General features: G+C 34.2%; 2 protein-coding genes across 6 annotated transcripts in view; one reads left to right on the plus strand and one right to left on the minus strand.

Annotated features, from left to right (window-relative positions):
- The window catches only part of fbln1 (fibulin 1), a 49906-nt gene extending 45294 nt beyond the window's left edge, over positions 1-4612 (minus strand). Inside the window, exon 1 of one of the 3 annotated variants that reach the window (XM_073869030.1) lies at positions 4427-4608. In XM_073869030.1, coding sequence (XP_073725131.1) covers positions 4427-4481 — 55 coding nt within the window. In that variant the 5' untranslated portion in view covers positions 4482-4608. Of the gene's footprint in view, positions 1-4426 lie in introns of all 3 variants that reach the window. The other 2 variants (XM_073869029.1, XM_073869031.1) reach the window with 2 other exon arrangements.
- A 7183-nt stretch (positions 4613-11795) lies between these two features.
- On the plus strand, positions 11796-17332 carry LOC129433865 (aldo-keto reductase family 1 member D1). 3 transcript variants are annotated; one of them, XM_055192568.2, is made up of 10 exons: positions 11796-11940; positions 12576-12715; positions 12855-13022; positions 14591-14707; positions 14895-14972; positions 15048-15170; positions 16378-16487; positions 16635-16800; positions 16907-16989; positions 17073-17332. In XM_055192568.2, the coding sequence occupies exons 2-10, from the start codon at positions 12614-12616 to the stop codon at positions 17113-17115; spliced, it is 990 nt and encodes a 329-aa protein (XP_055048543.2). In that variant the 5' UTR covers positions 11796-11940; positions 12576-12613; the 3' UTR covers positions 17116-17332. The 3 variants fall into 3 exon arrangements, with proteins under 3 accessions (XP_055048543.2, XP_055048547.2, XP_055048546.2); XM_055192572.2 differs by having other exon boundaries at positions 16929-16989; XM_055192571.2 differs by having other exon boundaries at positions 11827-11940; positions 12607-12715.
- Positions 17333-21007: the final 3675 nt, after the last annotated feature.

The raw sequence follows: 21007 nt of genomic DNA on the forward strand, positions 1-21007 counted from the left end.
ATGATAATGAATGTTTAGTGTCTGGTGGATGATGTGTCATCTGTGTTAAACACGTCTGTCTCTCTCCCCAAAGATTAAAGAGCACAACACTCCAACATTTCCAACACAACTGGACTCAACTGGATCAAACAGATCATTAATTTCGCTGTGGTTTCCTTATTCTGCCAAAACATGAAATATCTTTGGCAGACGAGTCTTTCTGGAAGTCTCTTCTTCAGGCACAGAGACTGAAATGCCAAATGGATTATATATGATGTGATTACTCCACAATTTTATCTTTAATCTTTAATTAAGAATGATAGATTAGTGCAACTAAGAGAACTAATTCTCTAAAAGACAGTAAAACTAAAATTTCAGATGTCTTTATATCTAAAAAATAAACACTGATTCTTAAGTATTACAGGGCATGAATCTGTGTTTTGTCTGAGACTGCTAGAGCCTTTTAAACTGTGAGAGGAATCTGCCAAAATACCAGAACTCTCACCAAATCCTTGCCAAACTTCACACCAGGCAGCGGTGTACCAGAACACAAATATTTTCAGCTGCACAAACTTGTTTTTGCTCACATTATTGCCACATTAGTCTTATTTTAACAAAACAGAGAGTCTATCTAAAACCCTCTTTCTCTTGTAGTTGACCTTATTGTGCCTTTATATCAGACGCGAATGAAGCGTTAAGCGCAAGTGATATACATGTGAAATCAATGCAAAAACGCTATAGACATCCTTGCGTAAATGATGCCGCACGAATTTAGCGTTTTGGGCGTTTGACGCGCATATCGCGGGAATCTGATTTTTTTAAACTTGGTGGATATTTGCGCCGTGTTAACCAATCAGGAGCTTGCTCTGGTAGTGACGTGATTACGACGTAGAGCTGTAAGACACATTTTCGTACTTTTATAAAAACAGTAATAAAAAAGATCTTGTTTGGAAGAAAGTAAGTGAGGTGGTCGGACAATTGTTACTTAATTTGAGATATACATATACACATATAGAGACTACAAGTGAGCTAAAGCTGACAAATTGAGTGTATTCGCATCTAAATTTTGAATGATGCGAATTTCATGCGCAAATGATGCAAATTTCACGCGGGAATGGCACGAATTTTATGTGCAAATGACGTTAATTTCACACATAATGACGCAAATTTCATGCGGGAATGGCGCAAATTTTATGTGCAAATGACGTAAATTTCACACATAATGACACAAACTTCATGCAGGAATGGAGCAAATTTTATGTGCAAATGACGTAAATTTCATATGTAATGACATAAATTTCACACAGGAATGGTGCAAATTTTATGTGCAAAGGACGTAAATTTCACACGTAATGACGCAAATTTCATGCGGGAATGGCGCAAATTTTATGTGCAAATGACGTAAATTTCACACCTAATGACGCAAACTTCATGCGAGAATGGCGCAAATTTTATGTGCAAATGACGTAAATTTCACACATAATGACACAAACTTCATGCAGGAATGGAGCAAATTTTATGTGCAAATGACGTAAATTTCACACATAATGACACAAACTTCATGCAGGAATGGAGCAAATTTTATGTGCAAATGACGTAAATTTCATATGTAATAACATAAATTTCACACAGGAATGGTGCAAATTTTATGTGCAAAGGACGTAAATTTTATGTGCAAATGACGTAAATTTCACACGTAATGACGCAAATTTCACGCGGGAATGGCACGAATTTTATGTGCAAATGACGTTAATTTCACACATAATGACGCAAATTTCATGCAGGAATGGAGCAAATTTTATGTGCAAATGACGTAAATTTCATATGTAATGACATAAATTTCACACAGGAATGGTGCAAATTTTATGTGCAAAGGACGTAAATTTCACACGTAATGACGCAAATTTCATGCGGGAATGGCGCAAATTTTATGTGCAAATGACGTAAATTTCACACCTAATGACGCAAACTTCATGCGAGAATGGCGCAAATTTTATGTGCAAATGACGTAAATTTCACACATAATGACACAAACTTCATGCAGGAATGGAGCAAATTTTATGTGCAAATGACGTAAATTTCACACATAATGACACAAACTTCATGCAGGAATGGAGCAAATTTTATGTGCAAATGACGTAAATTTCATATGTAATGACATAAATTTCACACAGGAATGGTGCAAATTTTATGTGCAGAGGACGTAAATTTCACACGTAATGACGCAAATTTCACGCGGGAATGGCGCAAATTTTATGTGCAAATGACGGAAATTTCACACATAATGACACAAACTTCATGCGGGAATGGCGCAAATTTTATGTGCAAATGACGTAAATTTCACACATAATGACACAAACTTCATGCAGGAATGGAGCAAATTTTATGTGCAAATGACGTAAATTTCATATGTAATGACATAAATTTCACACAGGAATGGTGCAAATTTTATGTGCAGAGGACGTAAATTTCACACGTAATGATGCAAATTTCATGCGGGAATGGCGCAAATTTTATGTGCAAATGACGTAAATTTCACACGTAATGACGCAAACTTCATGCGGGAATGGCGCAAATTTTATGTGCAAATGACGTTAATTTCACACATAATGATGCAAATTTCATGCGGGAATGGCACGAATTTTATGTACAAATGACGTTATTTTCACACATAATAATGCAAATTTCACGCGGGAATGGCGCAAATTTTATGTGCAAATAACGTTAATTTCACACATAATGATGCAAATTTCACGCGGGAATGGCGCAAATTTTATGTGCAAATGACGTAAATTTCACACGTAATGACGCAAACTTCATGCGGGAATGGCGCAAATTTTATGTGCAAATGACGTTAATTTCACACATAATGATGCAAATTTCATGCGGGAATGGCACGAATTTTATGTGCAAATGACGTTAATTTCACACATGACGCAAATTTCACGTGGGAATGGTGCAAATTTTATGTGCAAATAAAGCAAATTAGCTCAAAACGTTCAAGCGTCCAACTACGCACAAATAGTGCAATTTATTTGCTTAATTTGCATTTGGTATAATCGCACAGGAAGGCTCTGCAGTAGTAATCTAAATTGTCATTGTTTTCCCACATTTGCCACTCTGGTCTCAATATTATATCTAGTGCACTATCATCATATGCTGTAATTAAGGTATAATAAAAAGCAAAAACACTTTTAAGATAATCAAATTCTGGGATAGTTTACTATATCTCAAATTAAGAAGAGAATCCCACACATGAAATTCAAGCTAGATGAGTCAAGGCCCATAAACAGCTAAAAACATCACCCATGTGTTACCATACAGGTGCTGTTTAAATAAATACACTTTGTCACTATAAATGATTTGTGTGATGACAGTGGGAATAACATAAATGTGTGAAGAAAAACTTTAGTCCTCTGACCCCCTATTTTTGACTCTTTACCTTTTGGTTTACCTCACCTGAGACCCCCCTCACAAACAAACAGTGATAGTGGGTCATTCAATCCCACCAGTCCTTCGCTTTGGTGACCCCAAGCCGGGGCGTCAAAAAAGCAGTGGGGTGCTGCCCACCTCCCCATGACCCAATGACTTTCTCTTCATTAAAACATTGATCAAACTGATAAATGAAGTGATCGACTGATCCCAGGTCAGCATGAGCATTGTACTGTATGTGAGGCTATCCACATGTCCTGGGCTGTTTCTCATTGAATCTCATTGGCTGCTGCAAACCCTCATCATTATTTACCCCGCCCCCACTATTTATCACAGTTTTCAGATCACAGCTCTATCACTTTATTTACTAAAGTAAAACATACTGAAATCCATACCATATTATACAGTACACTTTTTTAAGAGGAAAATCAGTAAATAAAATGCTAGAATCTAAAATATTAGACTATGAAAAACCATACCATATTATACACTTTCATTAAAAGATCAGTCTGTCAAATTATTTACTAAAATAAAAAATAATGTAATATAGTAGTGCTGCATAACGTGTATAATAATTCTTTATATAAAAAATGCACACACACGCATGTGTATAGTTACGAAAAAATTGCATGTGTATATACATATATATAATTATTATACACAGTAGACCTACAAATATGATGTAAACAAAAACTTTTATTCTGCAAACGATTCAAATAATATATAGTCAGTCACTTTTTCTCTATTATACACTAACTATGTAACTACTTTGGCATTATATAATAATATACAACTATACTATACTGTACTATACTATCTTTTGTTTTATCTCTAGTTTAAACTATTTTAACTTTTAAAAAAATAACTCACAGACAGACACTTCACAGTTTAGATGTGAAAAATGTTATGTAATAGCAGACTACATTATTTTATTTCATTCAATAGATACTGTTTGTGAAATTCCTTGAAGAAAGCATTTAACGAGCAGAACTGATGATGATGATGAAGATCTCACCTTGAGCCTGCAGGACGCCGCACAGACAGAACAGCACTATCACATACACATCCATTTATCCAGAGATCAATGTACTGAGACTTTCTGTGAAGAGAAACCCTGGAGAAATGAGAAAAGACTGAAGCTGTGTGACTGTCAGAGCTTTAATGAGCGCGTCTTCGCTGCGCGTTCCGTGCGTCTGCCGGCCGCGTGCCTGGGTGGGCGGGGCAAACTACTGACGCGCAGTCGCGCCCTCAAAGAACAGTGGGATTTTATCTCTTATTTTAAAACTTTTGCAGGCGGATTAATCTTCAAGGTTTGTCCAAACGTATAATTTGCCGAATAAAAATCATACAATTCAATCATAATTTAGTTACTTCATCTTAAACAAACCAAGTTAAAATGACACAGGAAATTAAAGAGAATTTGGGATTTTTATGGTTTTGCTTCAGTAATACTCACAAAAACCCGCCAGACATGATGTTCATCTGTTTTAGCTGGTTGTTATTGCGTTAGTAATCGCTGAGTGGTTGACAGGAAGTGACGTTTATCACTTTATTGAAAGCTCGTGCGTACATAAAACTTCTGATTTTAGAAATTATTTTTTTTTCTAATTTAGTAATTTGGTTTTGCCAAATAAAAAATCTTGTGCAAATGTTCTCTAGTCAGATTTTATATCTGTTTATTCAAATCAGATCACTTTATCAGATGTCTTCTAGGCTGGAGATGAACTTGATTAAAAAGACAGATTATAATTAAAATATATCACTATTATAACATCAGAGGATTTGGTTTTCTTCATGGTCACATCTAGACGGGATAACTATCCCCTGCTAAAAAAAAAATAATAGACACCATCACAGAAATTTTATTGGTTTTATTGGTTCTATGTATTGGTTGGAATATGGCCCAAAACACACTTCAGTGTAGTGGTTTTAATGGTAAAAGCTAATGGTTCCTGTTGGTAAACCATTAGAATTTTCTGTAATGGTTTTATTGTTTTTTTTTTCAGCAGGGTCATACCATCTGCAGACATATGAAATATTTCTACAAATTGTTGGTGAGACATTTTGTCCTCTGAAATTTTAAGAATGCATTTCACCCGTCATTTACTCTATAGAGGATATTTTGCAATCATTCAGACTGTTGAAACTTTGACTGATTTGCTTTGATTGGCTCTTTCCAGATGTCTCTGTGGTCAACCAATGGTTTCATTTCACCAAACCTTCACAGACGTGGGAAACACGTCGTCCCCAATTGAGGCATGAAATGGCTTAATGTCTCTATTTCAGCGTTGTTCCATTAAAATTCTGGTTGGATGATGATATTTTACAGTGTTACAATTTGTATATTTGTTGTATTGTAAAGCATTTGGGATATGAACAATCATTAAAATCATACAGTTAACTCATTTACAGTTGAATCAACGTCAAGGACAAGGTTGAATCACTTTTGAACTTACCCTGATGTACTTGAACAATAACTGATTTCTGTTCATATTAACCAAAAAAGTTACAAATTGCAACTGTAAACTCCAGGATAACATTTTAATGGTTAAAACAGCCCAATACGTAAGCCATACATCAGATGAGGACAACAGTGCCTGGGACAAGAGCCCTGAGTCTGCTTTTATAGCACACACACACACTACAGTACAACACACACATGTGTGTCACACACAAATCTAATTTCCTGAAATTAGCAAGCATAAGTAAAATAATTGCCAGACGACATAATAAACAGTTTGGAGTCTGGAGCTTCATTCAGTCGTTCCCTCTGGGCAGAGAGCAGTCAATAATCAAAACCACATGTTCACAACTGAAGAAACACACACACACATACTGTACACAATACGACTCAATGTATCTCACCATTTAAACAAATGACACAAAGATTTTTTGGTGCTTTAGGTGATTTTAATGCTAATTGCAAGTGTTAATACAACCACCTAATATTTGCATTATTTGAGGAAAACTCTCTGGTGTGTTGAATGTTGTGCAAGGTTGTTTCTAATGTGTTTTGTATAGTTATGGTAATATACGCTATCATATTCAGGGTTCCCACGGGTCCTTGAAATCATTGAAAGTTTGTGAATCTGGGGGAAATAATTTAAGTTTTTAAAAATATACATGCATAGATGCACATCATTGAAAGTGCTTAAATCTATTTTATGCAAGACATTTTCTGGAAAAAAATCCATATTATTTTCTGTGTAGTATAGGATAATAATCATAAAAATTCTAGACTTTTTAAGCACATACATGCTTTTTTGCATGTTTGACAAATAAAAATGTCTCGGGTTACGTATGTAACTGTTGTTCCCTGAGAAGGGAACGAGACGCTGCGTCTCTCTTGTCATACTTCCTGCGTCCCTGTAAAGCCGTCTTTGTCAGTATTTCAGATAGCGATATACTTCCTGGCTCTCGCGTCACCCTGTCTTTGTAGTTAAGCCTCACCATTGGTTGAATTTGATATACACATTCAGACGCACTTACCCCTGGAGGTGTCCCCAAAGTGTCACCGCAGTGACGCAGCGCGAGTTCCCTTGTAAGGGAACTGTAACAATGTATCTTAAAAGGTAAGACGATGTAACACTTGAGTCCCCACATTTAGTCCTTGAATTTGAGGGTATTGCACCTGGAAAGTCCTTGAAAGTTAATTGAATTTGAAGTTAATAAGGTGTGGGAACCCTTCATATTCTTCTCCTTTAATATGAAACTGCTTTATTTTTTCCAGGTGTACGAGATGAAATACCTTTAAGAAACGCTTACGCAACATCTACCCTCAATAAACTATATTTGTCACACACTTGAGGTGAACACTAGTGATGCATGTCTAATACTTCACAAAATACTCTCAAGTATTTTTATTATATACATTTATTTGCTCTTCGTTTAGTATTTCTGCATTGTACTTTAGCTTTGAAAAACTATAGTTGGCCACAAATCTTTAAATATTTGTGCATTTGTCTTCTGTGTGTATGAACAAACGTGACCTTATACAGGCTTCTATAATGCAGACCAGATTCAGCGTCTGTTTAACTTAAACTCCACTCAAGTCCAGTTTATGCACACAGGACAGACAAACACTTTGCTATCTTTATTTCTCTCTCAAGAGTTTAACGAGAACCAGCGAGTCAAGCTGTGGCTTTCAGAAGTAAATTACCCCAGCAGAGGTCATCCTGAATGACTGTAATCTTGCAGGCGGTCTCCGGTGCTCTTTTGAAGTGGAATGGTTGCGTCCTGTCTTATCTGTGTCACACAGCGGTGGGCCGCAATCAAGCACAGACCCCCTCAGACAGAGGCCACGGAAACCACGGTTTGATGTTTTCTCACTTTGCTAGAGATTATACTGCCTGTCTGAAGTTAACAAACAAATTCATTCACAATCACAAATTATCTAGAGAAGTGTGCTTTTAATATCCAAATTTATTACTGATATCTCAAACTTTGTCGGCGTGGGGCCCCCCTAAAGAAAATTTATGACAAAACAATGTAAAACTTAAAATTAGAATTTTAATTACACAGAATATATAAGATAAATTAATGTATTTTATAAAATATCATAAAACTGGGGAGGCCCCCTATATGGCAATTTTTTAAAATATATTTCAAAATATAAAAAAATACATTTACAAAATATGAAAATATTAAATAATAAGAGTTTGGTTCCAAAACGTGATGAACGCCTTTTTTTAATGGGTTACCGCCAAAATCAGTATTGTATCAAGTCAATATTAAAAAGTGAATTCTTCATTTTACGCAAAATCCGATATCCGCCATGTTATTATGTCATCTTTTCTCAGTTTTTTCCTAAAACGCGATAAACGCCAGTCCTCCTTTTCTGCAGAATGCAATAAATCCGCTCAACAAATCACAGCGCACCATTCCACGCACTGCAAACGACAATGGCGGCGCGTTGAATAGACACAAAATCCTAGTTTTCCCCATCTTGTACATGATCAACAAATAAACAAAAACAAAATAAAACTTTGATGGCATTGATAAACCTGTGGTGGTTTTCTGCGGCGGAAAAGCATCAAAATCTAATAATGTCGGCTGTTGCTTGTTCTCCCAACAGCATCAAGATTCTGTCATGCTAACACATTGACCTCAGAGGATCTTATGAAAAACTTTACATTATTTTATGCGAGGTCAACGAAAATCGAGCAGGACCAAAACATTATACAGCTGATCGCTGTCAAAAAAGTTTAGCGATGACGTCCTATACAGCAACAATGACAGTGTTATTATTATGAAAAAGTGTTTTGATTAATGCAATTAATGTTTTTATCAGTGTATACCAGTAGTCAGCTAAATTAATATAACATGGCAAGCATGAATGCACATTTATATATATTCAATAGATGTATAGCATTTTGAGAAAAAAAAAACATAAATGTTTGAAAATCAAATTATGCATTTGAATTTTTTTATGTTATTATAACCTAAAGATGCTATGTGAAAGTTTGTAACAGAAAATAGTGGTTTTCATCTTGTCACTTTTTTGGTATAGAAAACACATTTTTTACCCAGATTAGTCAAAATGGATTTATTTTGGAACCAAACTCTTCATATTTAGCCTACTACTTTGTTTATGTTCCGAACCTGTAAACATAGCAGTGTTAAAAAGATTAAAATTAAATATATTTTCAACTTCAAAAATATATTTTATAAACTTTATAAATATTGTATTTAGCATATATTTTAAATATATTTTGCCCAAGAATACTTTTTTGCCATATGGGATGTAAAATTTAAAATGTATTTGCTTGCCTTTGAAATATATGTTGATGAAAGTTAAAACTAAATATATTTCCAAATTAAAAATATATATTCAATTGAGCATTACTTTCTACAAAATATATTTGGCATATACACTGCAAAAAAATATTTTCAAGAAAAAAAAATCTTAGTATTTTTGTCTTGTTTTCAGTAAAAATATCTAAAAGTGATAAGTGATTTTGTCCATAAAACTCTGAAAAAACTCATAAAAATCTGCCAATAGGGGAAGCAAGTTTTTCTTGAATTTTTCTTGAATTTAGTGTTTAAGAAAAATGTTCAAGATTTTTTTTTTGCTTACTCCATTGGCTAGCGAGCCCCTAAGCTGACATGGAGCAAAAATTAAATAAAGTTTAGTTTCGCGTGCTGGCGTGAAACTATCCCGCGAGCATGTAAAAGCGAAAGTTTCACGCGAGCACGTGAAACTAAACTAAAAAAAAATTCTGCACATGAAGGTTTTTGCGTTTCACGTGAGCACATGAAACTAAACTTTCGATTTTTTTACTCCAATGTCACCTTAGGGGCTTGGTAATTGGCAGACCAAAATACTAAGAATTGTTTTCTTGAAAATAATTTTTTGCAGTGTAAAAATATATTTATTGCCAGAGAAATGCATTTTTTTGCTGTATGGGCCGCCACCATCTCGCAGACCCCAGTTTGTGAACCACTATTTGAGATATCTGATTGCCCATATAAATGATTTTAATAGAAATTATTTGACAAAAGTGTACTATATAAAAAACTAAATATCTAATGATGGCCAATATGTAATGTATATTAGTGCCAGAGTCAGGATCAGTGTGTTTTAAAACTTTTGTTTATTAGTTCTCACAAAAAGCTGTTGAATGATCTCATGAAGAATATGAATAACTTTATAATCATTTTTGGAGCATGAAATAATGAATAATTAAAATAATCCTTTTAGTTACCATGCTTTTCTTCAACAATCTGAATGATGCTTTGCTTTAGTCCTCATTAAACTTAATCACATGTTTCATTTCACCACAATCCAGAGTGAACGGCTTCATGAGCCAGATTAATTGCGTGAAAAGTCCAGACTAAACAATTTAATACAGCAGACATCAGCAGAGACTCAACGCGTTCCAAAACAAAACACATGACCAACAGCTCTTGGATTTACACTTGTGACATATTTTATTTTGTAAGCATTAAATGTTTAACTTTAATAGACTGTGACACCCTTGGCTCATTGCCATCTCTCTCTCTCTCTCTCTCTCTCTCTCTCTCTCTCTCCATGTTGACAACATCGAGGTCATAAACTTCAACTCCTGCTGGGGTTTAATAGGCTGCATTCTGTAATGTAACCCCACCTACCCGAGAGACCCAATGTCAGGCAGAGGTGAAGAAACTTTTACCACCAAAATAGTAAAGACAGAGAGTCCAAACATTACATTATTTATTACATAACCTTTATGGTTATTTAAATATATATTTTAGGGATGCACCAACAATTATTTGATTATTTCGAATTACATCTATCGATAAAGGATATGGAATTTTATCAGTCAATTTTAAATAAATAATTATAAAAATTCAAATGAATATCTTATTATTTCATTATAGGAATATGTAAGCAAAATATGTGCCAAAATTGAACATTAAATAAAATGCAATTGATGATTCAACATTTCATTTTCACTACAAATATTAAAATATAAAGACAAACATGCAAAATAAAAACCCCTGCAAAACTTTTTTTAAAAGGCTTTATTAATGCTCACACAAAATAATAGTGACAAAAAAAATTCATTTTATGTGCTCTTTTATTTCATGGTTTTGATTTTCAGTCAACTTGTATGCAAATTATATGTTAAACGCTGTGTGGGGTTTACTCTCTCATTGAAAATTAAAATGAAACCATTTTACCATGTGTCAACTTTAAATTTTGACACATATTTTGCATACATTTTTCTATAATGAAATGGTAATTTAGATTTGTATTAATAAGTTAAAATTGTCTGGAAAAATGCTATTACCTGTCAATACCGATTATAGGCTGATATATATTTGCATGTAGACATTTAACAGATGCTCTTATTTAAAGGAACAGTATGTAGGATTGTGGCCAAAACTGGTACTGCAATCACAAAACTGGTGGTCAATACACAACATAAACATCAGTTGAGGGCTGCAACTGCATTAGTATTTAAAATAAAAATGATTTCTTAATGTCTAGTGACATATCAAGGCCATTTTATGATTCATTGATATAAATTTCTTACATACTGTTCCTTTAAAGTGATGGATTAACAATACAGCGATTCATCTTAGGGAAGCAATACCAAATATGGACAGACATTTAAACATTAATGCTAAACTTTAACCGAAGTGTCTTAAAACTTTACTGATACATAACTTTAGTCATATTGACATTTAATTTCTCCTGCTTTGCCAGAGGTGAGGATCGCTGCCTGACTACACCCGGATATTAAAATGTATTTGTTTTAAGTTCAGGCTTTCTTCTACCTGCTGCATGTGTTTGCTTCAGGTATTTATTTACATTCAAGGAGGGACCTATTTACATTTACGCATTTGACAGACGTTTTTATCCAAAGCAACACAGTGCATTACAAGGTATACATTTGATCAGTATATGTGTTTCCTGGGTTCAAACACACAACCTTTTGAACTGATACCACTTACAGCTATACAGAGCATGCTGGAGGCTTAAACACTTCTCTTTATTTAACAGAAACTAACCGCTGGAAAAACCTAAGTCCTGAACATCATACAGTAAGTGTTTATTTGTCTAATGTGTTGTATTTATCCCCACTGACTTCAGAAAAAAAATACTAAAACAAAGTCGAAATGGTTTACAAAAAAATAATGATGGGCAAAGATTAATCGCAATTAATTGCATACAAAATAAAAGTTGATTTTTGCAAAATATATGTGTGTGCAGTGCATGTATACATTTTGGATTTATATATTTATTTTTAAAAATGTATACATAATATAGAATATATAGAAATACAAATATATATACATAAATGTTTTGTAAATGTTTTTTTTTAAATACATACATGAATGTGTGTGTATTTATATATAAATAATAATTACACACAGCACATACTTGTATAATATGCTAAAAATCACATTTATTTTGTATAAAATTAATCGCGATTAATCTTTGCCCATCACTAAAAAAATAAAATTTTAGCATCTGGTACCACAGTGTAGTGTGTGTATCAGTATTTGAATTGGGCTGTGTCACACCAAGTATTAAACATTCAGCTTTTTAATATTTGTTTGGTTAATAAACTTATTTCTCTTACACTTTGTTCACTAGACTAAACTATACCAACAAACAGTTAAACAGTTTTTTGATCAAAGGTATCAAATAGGTCACCTATTCATGTGATAAACAGGGGACAATCCTGTTACTCTACACCACATCAGATCAGTCATGAGTTCATCGGTGCTGAGCGCGGAGAGCCACACCATCCCTCTGAGCGATGGGAACCGAATGCCCATCATCGGTCTGGGGACGTACGGAGACTACCGTAAGGTGAGAATGATCAGTTTATTAAAGTCAGCAGTGACTGATCAATAGATGGGTAATGGCAGATCATTTCCAATATCACTGCTTTATCAATAGATGGTGTAACATGAAGTTAGATGCAATGATGTCTGTGTGTATCTCACAGACTCCTAAAGGCAGCGTCTATGAGGCGGTAAAACTGGCTTTAGACGTGGGTTACAGACACTTTGATGGTGCGCTGGTTTACCTCAATGAACATGAGGTGGGACAGGCCATCAGAGAGAAAATAGCTGATGGATCTGTCAAAAGAGAAGAGATCTTTTACTGTGGAAAGGTAATTTGAGGGCTCTCTCTTGCACAAATCATGCGGAACGATTACATTATTATGTACTGTATGTTGCCAAAAGTGTATCAGGAAAGTATATTTAAAGGGGACATATCATAAAAATCAGATTTTTTTCTATGTTTAAGTGCTATAATAGGGCCCCCGTGATTCTATCAACCTAGAAAATGTGAAAAAGATCAACCCAGTAACTAAGTTTTGGTAAACCATTCTCTGCAAACATGTGAAAAAATAGCTAATTGAAATGTGACTCCCCTTGTGATGTCAGAATGGGATAATAACGCTCCTTAATCTGCACTATACAACCACAGCACTGCCATTTAATGCAGAGATCAGCTCATTTGCATTTTAAAGGACACACACAAACACTGCACACAAACTTCACATACATACTCTGGGGACACCAAAAATGTATTTGATATATTTCCACGCCAGTGTTTTTTTAAAAAAAAAAGTTGCCAGCCAGCGGCAGCATATTTTATGATTTTCTCAAAAGTTTAATGCCTTCCAGAAAATGTTATTCTTTAAATATATAAATATACAATATATCAAATGAAAGAACAGGCCATCTGCTTTCAAACAAAAAAAAGTTTCATCCTATCTTCATTTGTTCTCTTTTCATCACCTCTCAAATATGGGTGGTTTCTTCAAAAATACAAAATTTTAAGCAAAAAGATTAAATAAATGCATTTTTGCAACAACTGATAGAAATCCAATTCACAGCGAGGTTGTATAAGTCCGGTAAGAGCGCCATCTGGTGGATAATAGTGTAACTACAGATTGCCGGAAAAACTCGTCATTGGCAGGGAAGTGTTTTTTTATTACTGTGGGTCGTGTTTAAAGGGTCAAATTCGCGTATACCGCATCTAGTTTGCCGCTTGAACATTTTGAGTTTACTCGCTTCATTCACGTGTGAAAGCCGCACGTGAAATTCTAGTCATTGAGACATTCATGCCATGGGAGGGGCTTCTGCGACTCCGCTCGCTTCCTGTAATCACGTCACTACTAGAGCAAGCTCCTGATTGGTTAAGGCGGCGCGTTTTCCGCCAAAATTCAATGCTCAATTCGTGCCATTCGCGCGAACTAGAGGCACAAATGAGGCGGAATCACATGTAGCGCACTAAACATTAACGCGTCTTCACATTGATCTAACATTAAAATCACTCACGCTTGACACCTCTACTGCGGCTGTTCTGAACGTTGCATTAATTGACGAGTTAACTTGTCAATGGTGGGGAAAGAGTTAAAAAAGTCTAATAGTCTAAAGTTTAATAAAACTTCTTGATGTTATATCCAGGATGTTGACGTTTAGTTTATATTTAACTTCCTGTTTCAGAAATCAAGTAGTGCGTAAAAAGACTAAAAAATAAAACAGGAAATTAAAATACAAAGTCCACAGAATATGGAACACATAACATTTCCTTTTCTGCTAAATGATATTAAAAGTAAATCATTTATTACTGATAATATACTATTATACTGACCAATAAATAACAATTTTTTTAAAGCTGTTTCAAAACCAAGTATTTTGCTCACATGATGTGTGATGTGTTTAACAGTTATGGTGCACATTTCATCCTCCTGAGCTGGTGAGACCTGCATTGGAGCGAACGCTAAAGACTTTAGGACTGGACTATGTGGATCTCTACATCATTGAGTTTCCAGTTGCATTTAAAGTGAGACTCCAAACCGGACTAACCTCACACCTGCTTTCATTGTGTTTTGCATTACCACAAAATTGCATGTTTTATTGTTTCATTTCCAGCTTTTTTGTTGACTAATGTCTGAGAAGCTTTAGGTAAAAATGTTAGGTGACATAACCTGGTTTGGTAAAATATTAAAATGTAGGCATATTTGTCTCAGCCAGGAGATGTGTTTTACCCCAAAGATGAAAACGGGAAGTACATTTATTACAAGAATGACCTTTGTGCCACATGGGAGGTGAGATAATCATCCATCTTAAAAATAATCCCCTTTATGAAGATGTCTAAACTGTGTTTTTTTTTCATGTATCAGGCATTAGAAGCCTGTAAGGACGCAGGGTTGACAAAGTCTCTGGGCGTCTCAAACTTTAACCGCAGACAGCTTGAACTCATTCTGAATAAACCCGGACTGAAGCACAAACCTGTTTCCAACCAGGTAATGTCTAAACTGTTACTCTTGTCATACAGATGACCCCGCCCCTAAACTCAAATGATTGATTGACAGGTCAGCCCTGCTAAAAAAACAATAGACACAATCACAGAAATTCTAATGGTTTAATTGGTTTTATCGGGAATTATATTGGTTATAATGGAATATTGCCCAAAACACACTACAGTGTAGTGGTTTAATGGTAAAAGCTAATGGTTCCTATTTGTATTTTAATGGAAACCATTCGAATTTTCTGTAATGGTTTTATTGTTTTTTCAGCAGGGAGAAGAATAAAAACAACAAAGGAATCTTTTGAAAAGTAATAAACACAATTCTTTCTCGCTGTCTGTTGCCCGTTTCTTTCAATAAGGCGCTTCTAAATCGCACCCGAAAAATCGCTCATCATTTGCATAAAGTTAATCGCTGGATGTCAGCAAGCTTCCATTGAAATAAATGAGTTTGCGTCGCTTTGCTAGTTGCTGGTGGTCTGATTGGGGCATAACATTAAACTAATACAATAAAGTATTCAATTAATTTATTTTAAAAAAAAATTTATTCAGTTTTATTTATATAGCGCTTTTCACAATTGTTTATTATTTCAAAGCAGCTTTACATGAATAGATGTAGGGGAAAACACCGAAAAATCGATAGATAATATAAGAAGCTGAATACAGCGGCTAATAATAAACCGAACAAGTAGTAATAATAAACCAAGCGTAGTAATATTGTAACGTATACAGGAAAGTCAATCCAATGTTGGCGAGCGTAGTAATAATGTAACGTATACAGGAGTGTGCTAAGGTAAGCCAATGTTGGCTGACTCTCCATGGGATGAAAAAAACCCCTAGGAGAAAAACCCTGTGGGAAAACTCCTAGAAGGAAAAAAACCCTAAGAGAGATACATATATATTTATATATATAAACACAATAGGGATATGAAACGAGTAGGCGGATTAAACTGGTTCAGCCGGTGGTTGCTGGTCAGGCATGTAATGCAAGTGTTATACAGTATTGTGGTTTAAAATCCGCTTGGTTCCAGACAGGCTAACTATTGCGGTATAAGTATATTACCCAGATGAGTTATGTGAGTGCTTTGTTCTGGACAAACTAACTATTGCGGGATAAGTACATTTACTGGACATTTTATGCGAATGCTTTGTTAAAGAAGAATGTCTTAAGTTGAGACTTAAAGTGATTTCATTCAATATTGCAGGTAGAATCTCACCCATATTTCACACAACCCAAACTTCTAGACTTCTGTCGACAGAATGACATCATCATGGTTGGATATAGTCCACTCGGGACGTCCAGAGATGCATCCTGGTACCTGTCCAATCATCTTGTTTTTTACATTTTTACATATATGACCATTCTTTGAGGAACACATAAATACTATGGTACGAGCATGGTACAAGTACAGTTGTATATTATTTAACAGAATCTAATATTGATATAAACGTGTATTGTTAGGGTGAATCTTAAAAACCCTCCACTATTAGAGGACCCAGTCCTGATCTCTATCGGGAAGAAATACAAGAAAACCTCGGCTCATGTGGCTCTCAGGTTTAACGCTCAGAGAGGAGTGGTCGTCATTCCCAAGAGCTTTAATCCTGAACGATTAACTGAAAACTTCCAGGTGTGTCACTTTCACACTTGTCATTCGATTGCATTTATTTCATGCATGACAGCATCAGAGTCTCTGTCTTTGTGTCAATATGGTTTTTATTTTCTACGTTTGGCAGATATTTGATTTTTCTCTCACAGATGAAGAAATGAATGCCATTGAAAAGCTCAACAAAAATGTTCGTTATGTGGAGCTCCTAATGTAAGTGAATTGGTTTGTTTTTATTATAGTTTTATACTGCATTCATATTAAACATCATTTGTATGTCATCTTTTTTTTTACAGGTGGAGTGAGCACCCAGAATATCCATTCAATGATGAATACTAAAGCCTCATATACAGATCACTTACTGTTACATGAGCAAAACATTAGAAATACAGAAGGGGTGAAAATCATTATTTAAATGACTTTACACATTTCTCAGATGCTGTTAACCGAAGCAACTTATAATTCAAGCTATACTAGATCATCTGTCAGTGAGATCACCTGTCACTAGTTACTTTTAAGTTTTAATATTGATGGTGTTTAAAATAAAGACAAATCATGGCACTTATAAAAGTTTGTTCTGTCTGTGGTGATGTCATTTAAATAAATGAATGTGCAGATGTATTTATGTTTAAATGCTCAGTCTTTCCTCTCTGTGACAGCAGGTGTAAATACAGATCTGGATCCACTAGATGGCGTCAGTGGGTTCTATAATTCCCTGTTTTTGTTTTCATGTAAGGCAGTGGTTCCCAATCCTTTTTATTGGGGCCCCCATATGTACATACAGTAAGACAATCTGAGCCCCCCACAACCCTTCACATTCATCTCTCCTGTTGATGTTGCCCTTATGTTGACAAATACCTTGAGATGGAGTGAGCAAAAATTAAATAATTATTTTACAAATACAGAGTATTCAAGGCTTATCTTGAAATTGTATAATTTTTAAAAAAACTTTAAAACTTTATTTGACTTGGAAGCATATCAGATCCTGCGTCCACTCACTGTCCTATCCGTGTTCTCTAGATCCTTACCACTGTATTCTCAGCCTAATAAACTTTTTAGAAATATATTTCATGTATTAATTGTATATTTTATGTGTATATGTATATTTGTAAATGTATATTTAAAACATAAAATATATTTCCAAAAAGTAACATTTTACATTTACATCTTACATTTTAAACCTCTGTTCCTGCGCTTGATTCTGAATTGTTAACAGCTGGTTTATTTATGTTAGTACTTTTGTTAGTATCACCGTGTAAGAACGAAAGGCTGTTATGAATGACAGACAGTATTTCCTGTAAATTTACAATATTAGTTCTCACACTGCAAAAAATTATTTTCAAGAAAAAAAATCTTAGTATTTTTGTCTTGTTTTCAGTAAAAATATCAAAAAATTCTTAAATTAAGATGCTTTTTCTTAATGAGCAAAATGACCCAAGAAAATAAGTCTAGTTTTTAGACCAAAAATATCAATCAAATTTAAGTGATTTTGTGCATAAAACAAGCAAAAAAATGTTTTATTGGGGTAGGCAATTTTTTCTAGAATTTTTCTTGAATTTAGTGTTTAAGAAAAATGTTCAAGATTTTTTTGCTTTTTTGCTCATCAAGAAAAAGCTACGGAACCCCTAAGAGGACATGGGGCAAAAATTAAATGAAGTCTAGTTTTGCGTGCACACGTGAAACTACTGCGCTTAGTTTCACATGCTTATGCGAAAGTTTTACGGGTAGCACGCAAAACTAAACTTAAAAAAAAAGTCTGCGCATGAAGGTTTCGCATGAGCACATGAAACTAAACGTTAGATTTTTTTTACTCCAATGTCACGTTAGAGGCTCGGTAAAAAGCATCATAATGTAAGAATTTTTAGATATTTTTAATGAAAACAAGACAAAACTAAGAATTTTTTTCTTGAAAATCATTTTTTGCAGTGCAGTTTCTTACAAAAAAAATCTCTTGCACTGCAAACAAGCAAAATTTTTGCTTGTTTTAAGCACAAGTTCACTTAAATTAAATTTTTTTAATCAAGAAAATGCATCTTGGTTTAAGACTTTTTAGATACTTAAAACAAGACAAAAATACTTAGTAAGAAAGTAATTTTTTGCAGTATGTCTTCTCTTCTCCCTCATCATTTTGGCTGCTGTCTGAATCTTTTATGCAAGAGTATCCAGCTGTGTTTTAAGGAGAACAGTACAAGCATGAACTGTGCTCAGCGGGTCTTTCAGAACACATCAGCTCATTATTTACAGTGTTTTACTACGATTAAGACGAGGTGATGGTAAATGAAAGAGACAGAACGGCTTCCTCTCTTAGGATAAACGGTTTAAGTCAGTGACCTGTGGAAAATGATGTGGAAAACATTTGGGAAAGTGGACAAAAACATCAGCTTCCTTATTGTTGAATGTTTCAAAATCACAATGTGAAACAATACGCTTGGACAAGTGTAATCTCTCAAAGCTGAAGGACACGAGTCAAAACGATAATCCCAGAAGATTTCAAAGCACATTCTCTTCATATCCTGTTCTCATACTGTAAAAAGCATTAAGTATTGTAAAGTATCTTTATGTCCTGGTTATATTTAATTTGAGCTGATTCAAATACAATTACATACATTTGTTTTGTAATACAGTATTAAGTTCATTTAATTAGAATAACACTGGTTTTGCAAGTCAATTCAACGAATTTTAGGTTTTGACCAAAAAAGTTGACATAACTTATAAAAACAAGTTGAAATTGTTTAACTTAATATGTTAAGTATAAGTAACATAAAAATATATTTTGATTTGACAAAAATGTTGCATTTTTACAGTGTGGATCAACTTTAAAATTTACTTCAATTGGTAACACCTAAAAAAGTTTTTCAACTTTTATTAAAGGCGGGGTGCAGGGGCGATTTTAGGATTTTCATTTTAGGGGGGCTCAGCCCCCAGTAAGGGTATTATTAAAAAAATGTTATTTGACTATTAGGGTAGGGTTGTATACTACTAACCTTACTGCAATTTACTATTCCATTGTATTCCCTGTGTTTCATATATGGGACTAGAAAATTTTCAGTTGGGAATGGAGATTTTTTTACAATGAAGACTTCCTGATTCATTATTCACTGCAAATACACGACACACATTTCCAGTACAAACACATCATTTTACAGCATTTCTATGCTCACATAGAAATCTTAGATAAGGTTTTTTTTTTACAAAATAAAATAAACTTTTAACCAGAATGTGTGTGTTAACATAAATGTAAACATAAACCGGATTTGCTAATCTTAGGTTAATATTGTTAGTTGATATAGCCACTGTGTTAATCTGGGAACAAATTTATACAGATCTAAAATAAGGGGGACTGACCAACAAGTGATCTACCTTAATACTGAGTTGTCAAGATGCAGTATGATGTGGTTTTCAGGACAGGGTTTAGATTAATCCAGGACTAGGCCTTAGTTATATTAGGATGTTTATGTACTTTTTACAAGCATACCTTTTACTTTAGAACTAAAACTCAAACAGGCATTTTAGTCTTGAACTAGACTTAAGCCCTGTCTGGGAAACAGCCCCTATGTCTATACTGTAAAAGGAAGGAGTTCAAATGTTGAAATACTAATATTTTAAATGAAACAAATATATTTAATAATCTATACTTTACTTATATTATTAGATTTTTAAAAAAAAAGTTATTTTAAAGAACTGCAAATATAAGGTGAAATGGCCATAAAAAGCTTGATTTGCACTTTCGATTCAGTTTTTCCACAAAAACCAAGCTTTATAAAAGGATAAACTTCACAATCACCTGGTGTTTGTTTCACTGCATGAAATAATCTGCTCTGCTCGGCGTTGAAAAACGCGCTAAATCCATGCTGACTCAGATCAGGGGAGGAGCCGAAACTTGACGCAGCATGCCGCCTTTTCTAAAGAGTTTTTATAGGGGACTGAAGCGATCACAAATTAATGAATCAAATAGTTTTTTAGGGGGGCTGGGCAGAATTTTAGGGGGGCTGAAGACTAGGCCCGAGTGTTTTTTAAAAATCATGCACCCTGCCTTTAAGTTGAATTTTGTAGGTGTTAAAATTGAAATCAATTATTAAGTTGATCAACTTTTCACTTTTAGGATATAATGTATAAAAAATTATAAAAATAATATTTTAATAATAAATATAAAATAATAAATAATATAAAAACAAATTTTTAACGATATGCTTCAATTTGTAAAAAATAATAATATTTATACAACTGTATA

This window comes from Misgurnus anguillicaudatus, chromosome 6, assembly GCF_027580225.2.
Source record: "Misgurnus anguillicaudatus chromosome 6, ASM2758022v2, whole genome shotgun sequence".
In the NCBI taxonomy this organism is placed as follows: domain Eukaryota; kingdom Metazoa; phylum Chordata; class Actinopteri; order Cypriniformes; family Cobitidae; genus Misgurnus; species Misgurnus anguillicaudatus.

What these genes read in the sequence shown, in the direction of transcription:
- LOC129433865 (XM_055192568.2), top strand. Translation starts at nt 12,614, where the DNA reads ATGAGTTCATCGGTGCTGAGCGCGGAGAGCCACACCATCCCTCTGAGC. An exon ending in ACGTCCAGAGATGCATCCTG is followed by an intron (nt 16,488 to 16,634) that starts GTACCTGTCCAA and finishes GTGTATTGTTAG; the next exon opens with GGTGAATCTTAAAAACCCTC. An exon ending in GATTAACTGAAAACTTCCAG is followed by an intron (nt 16,801 to 16,906) that starts GTGTGTCACTTT and finishes TACGTTTGGCAG; the next exon opens with ATATTTGATTTTTCTCTCAC.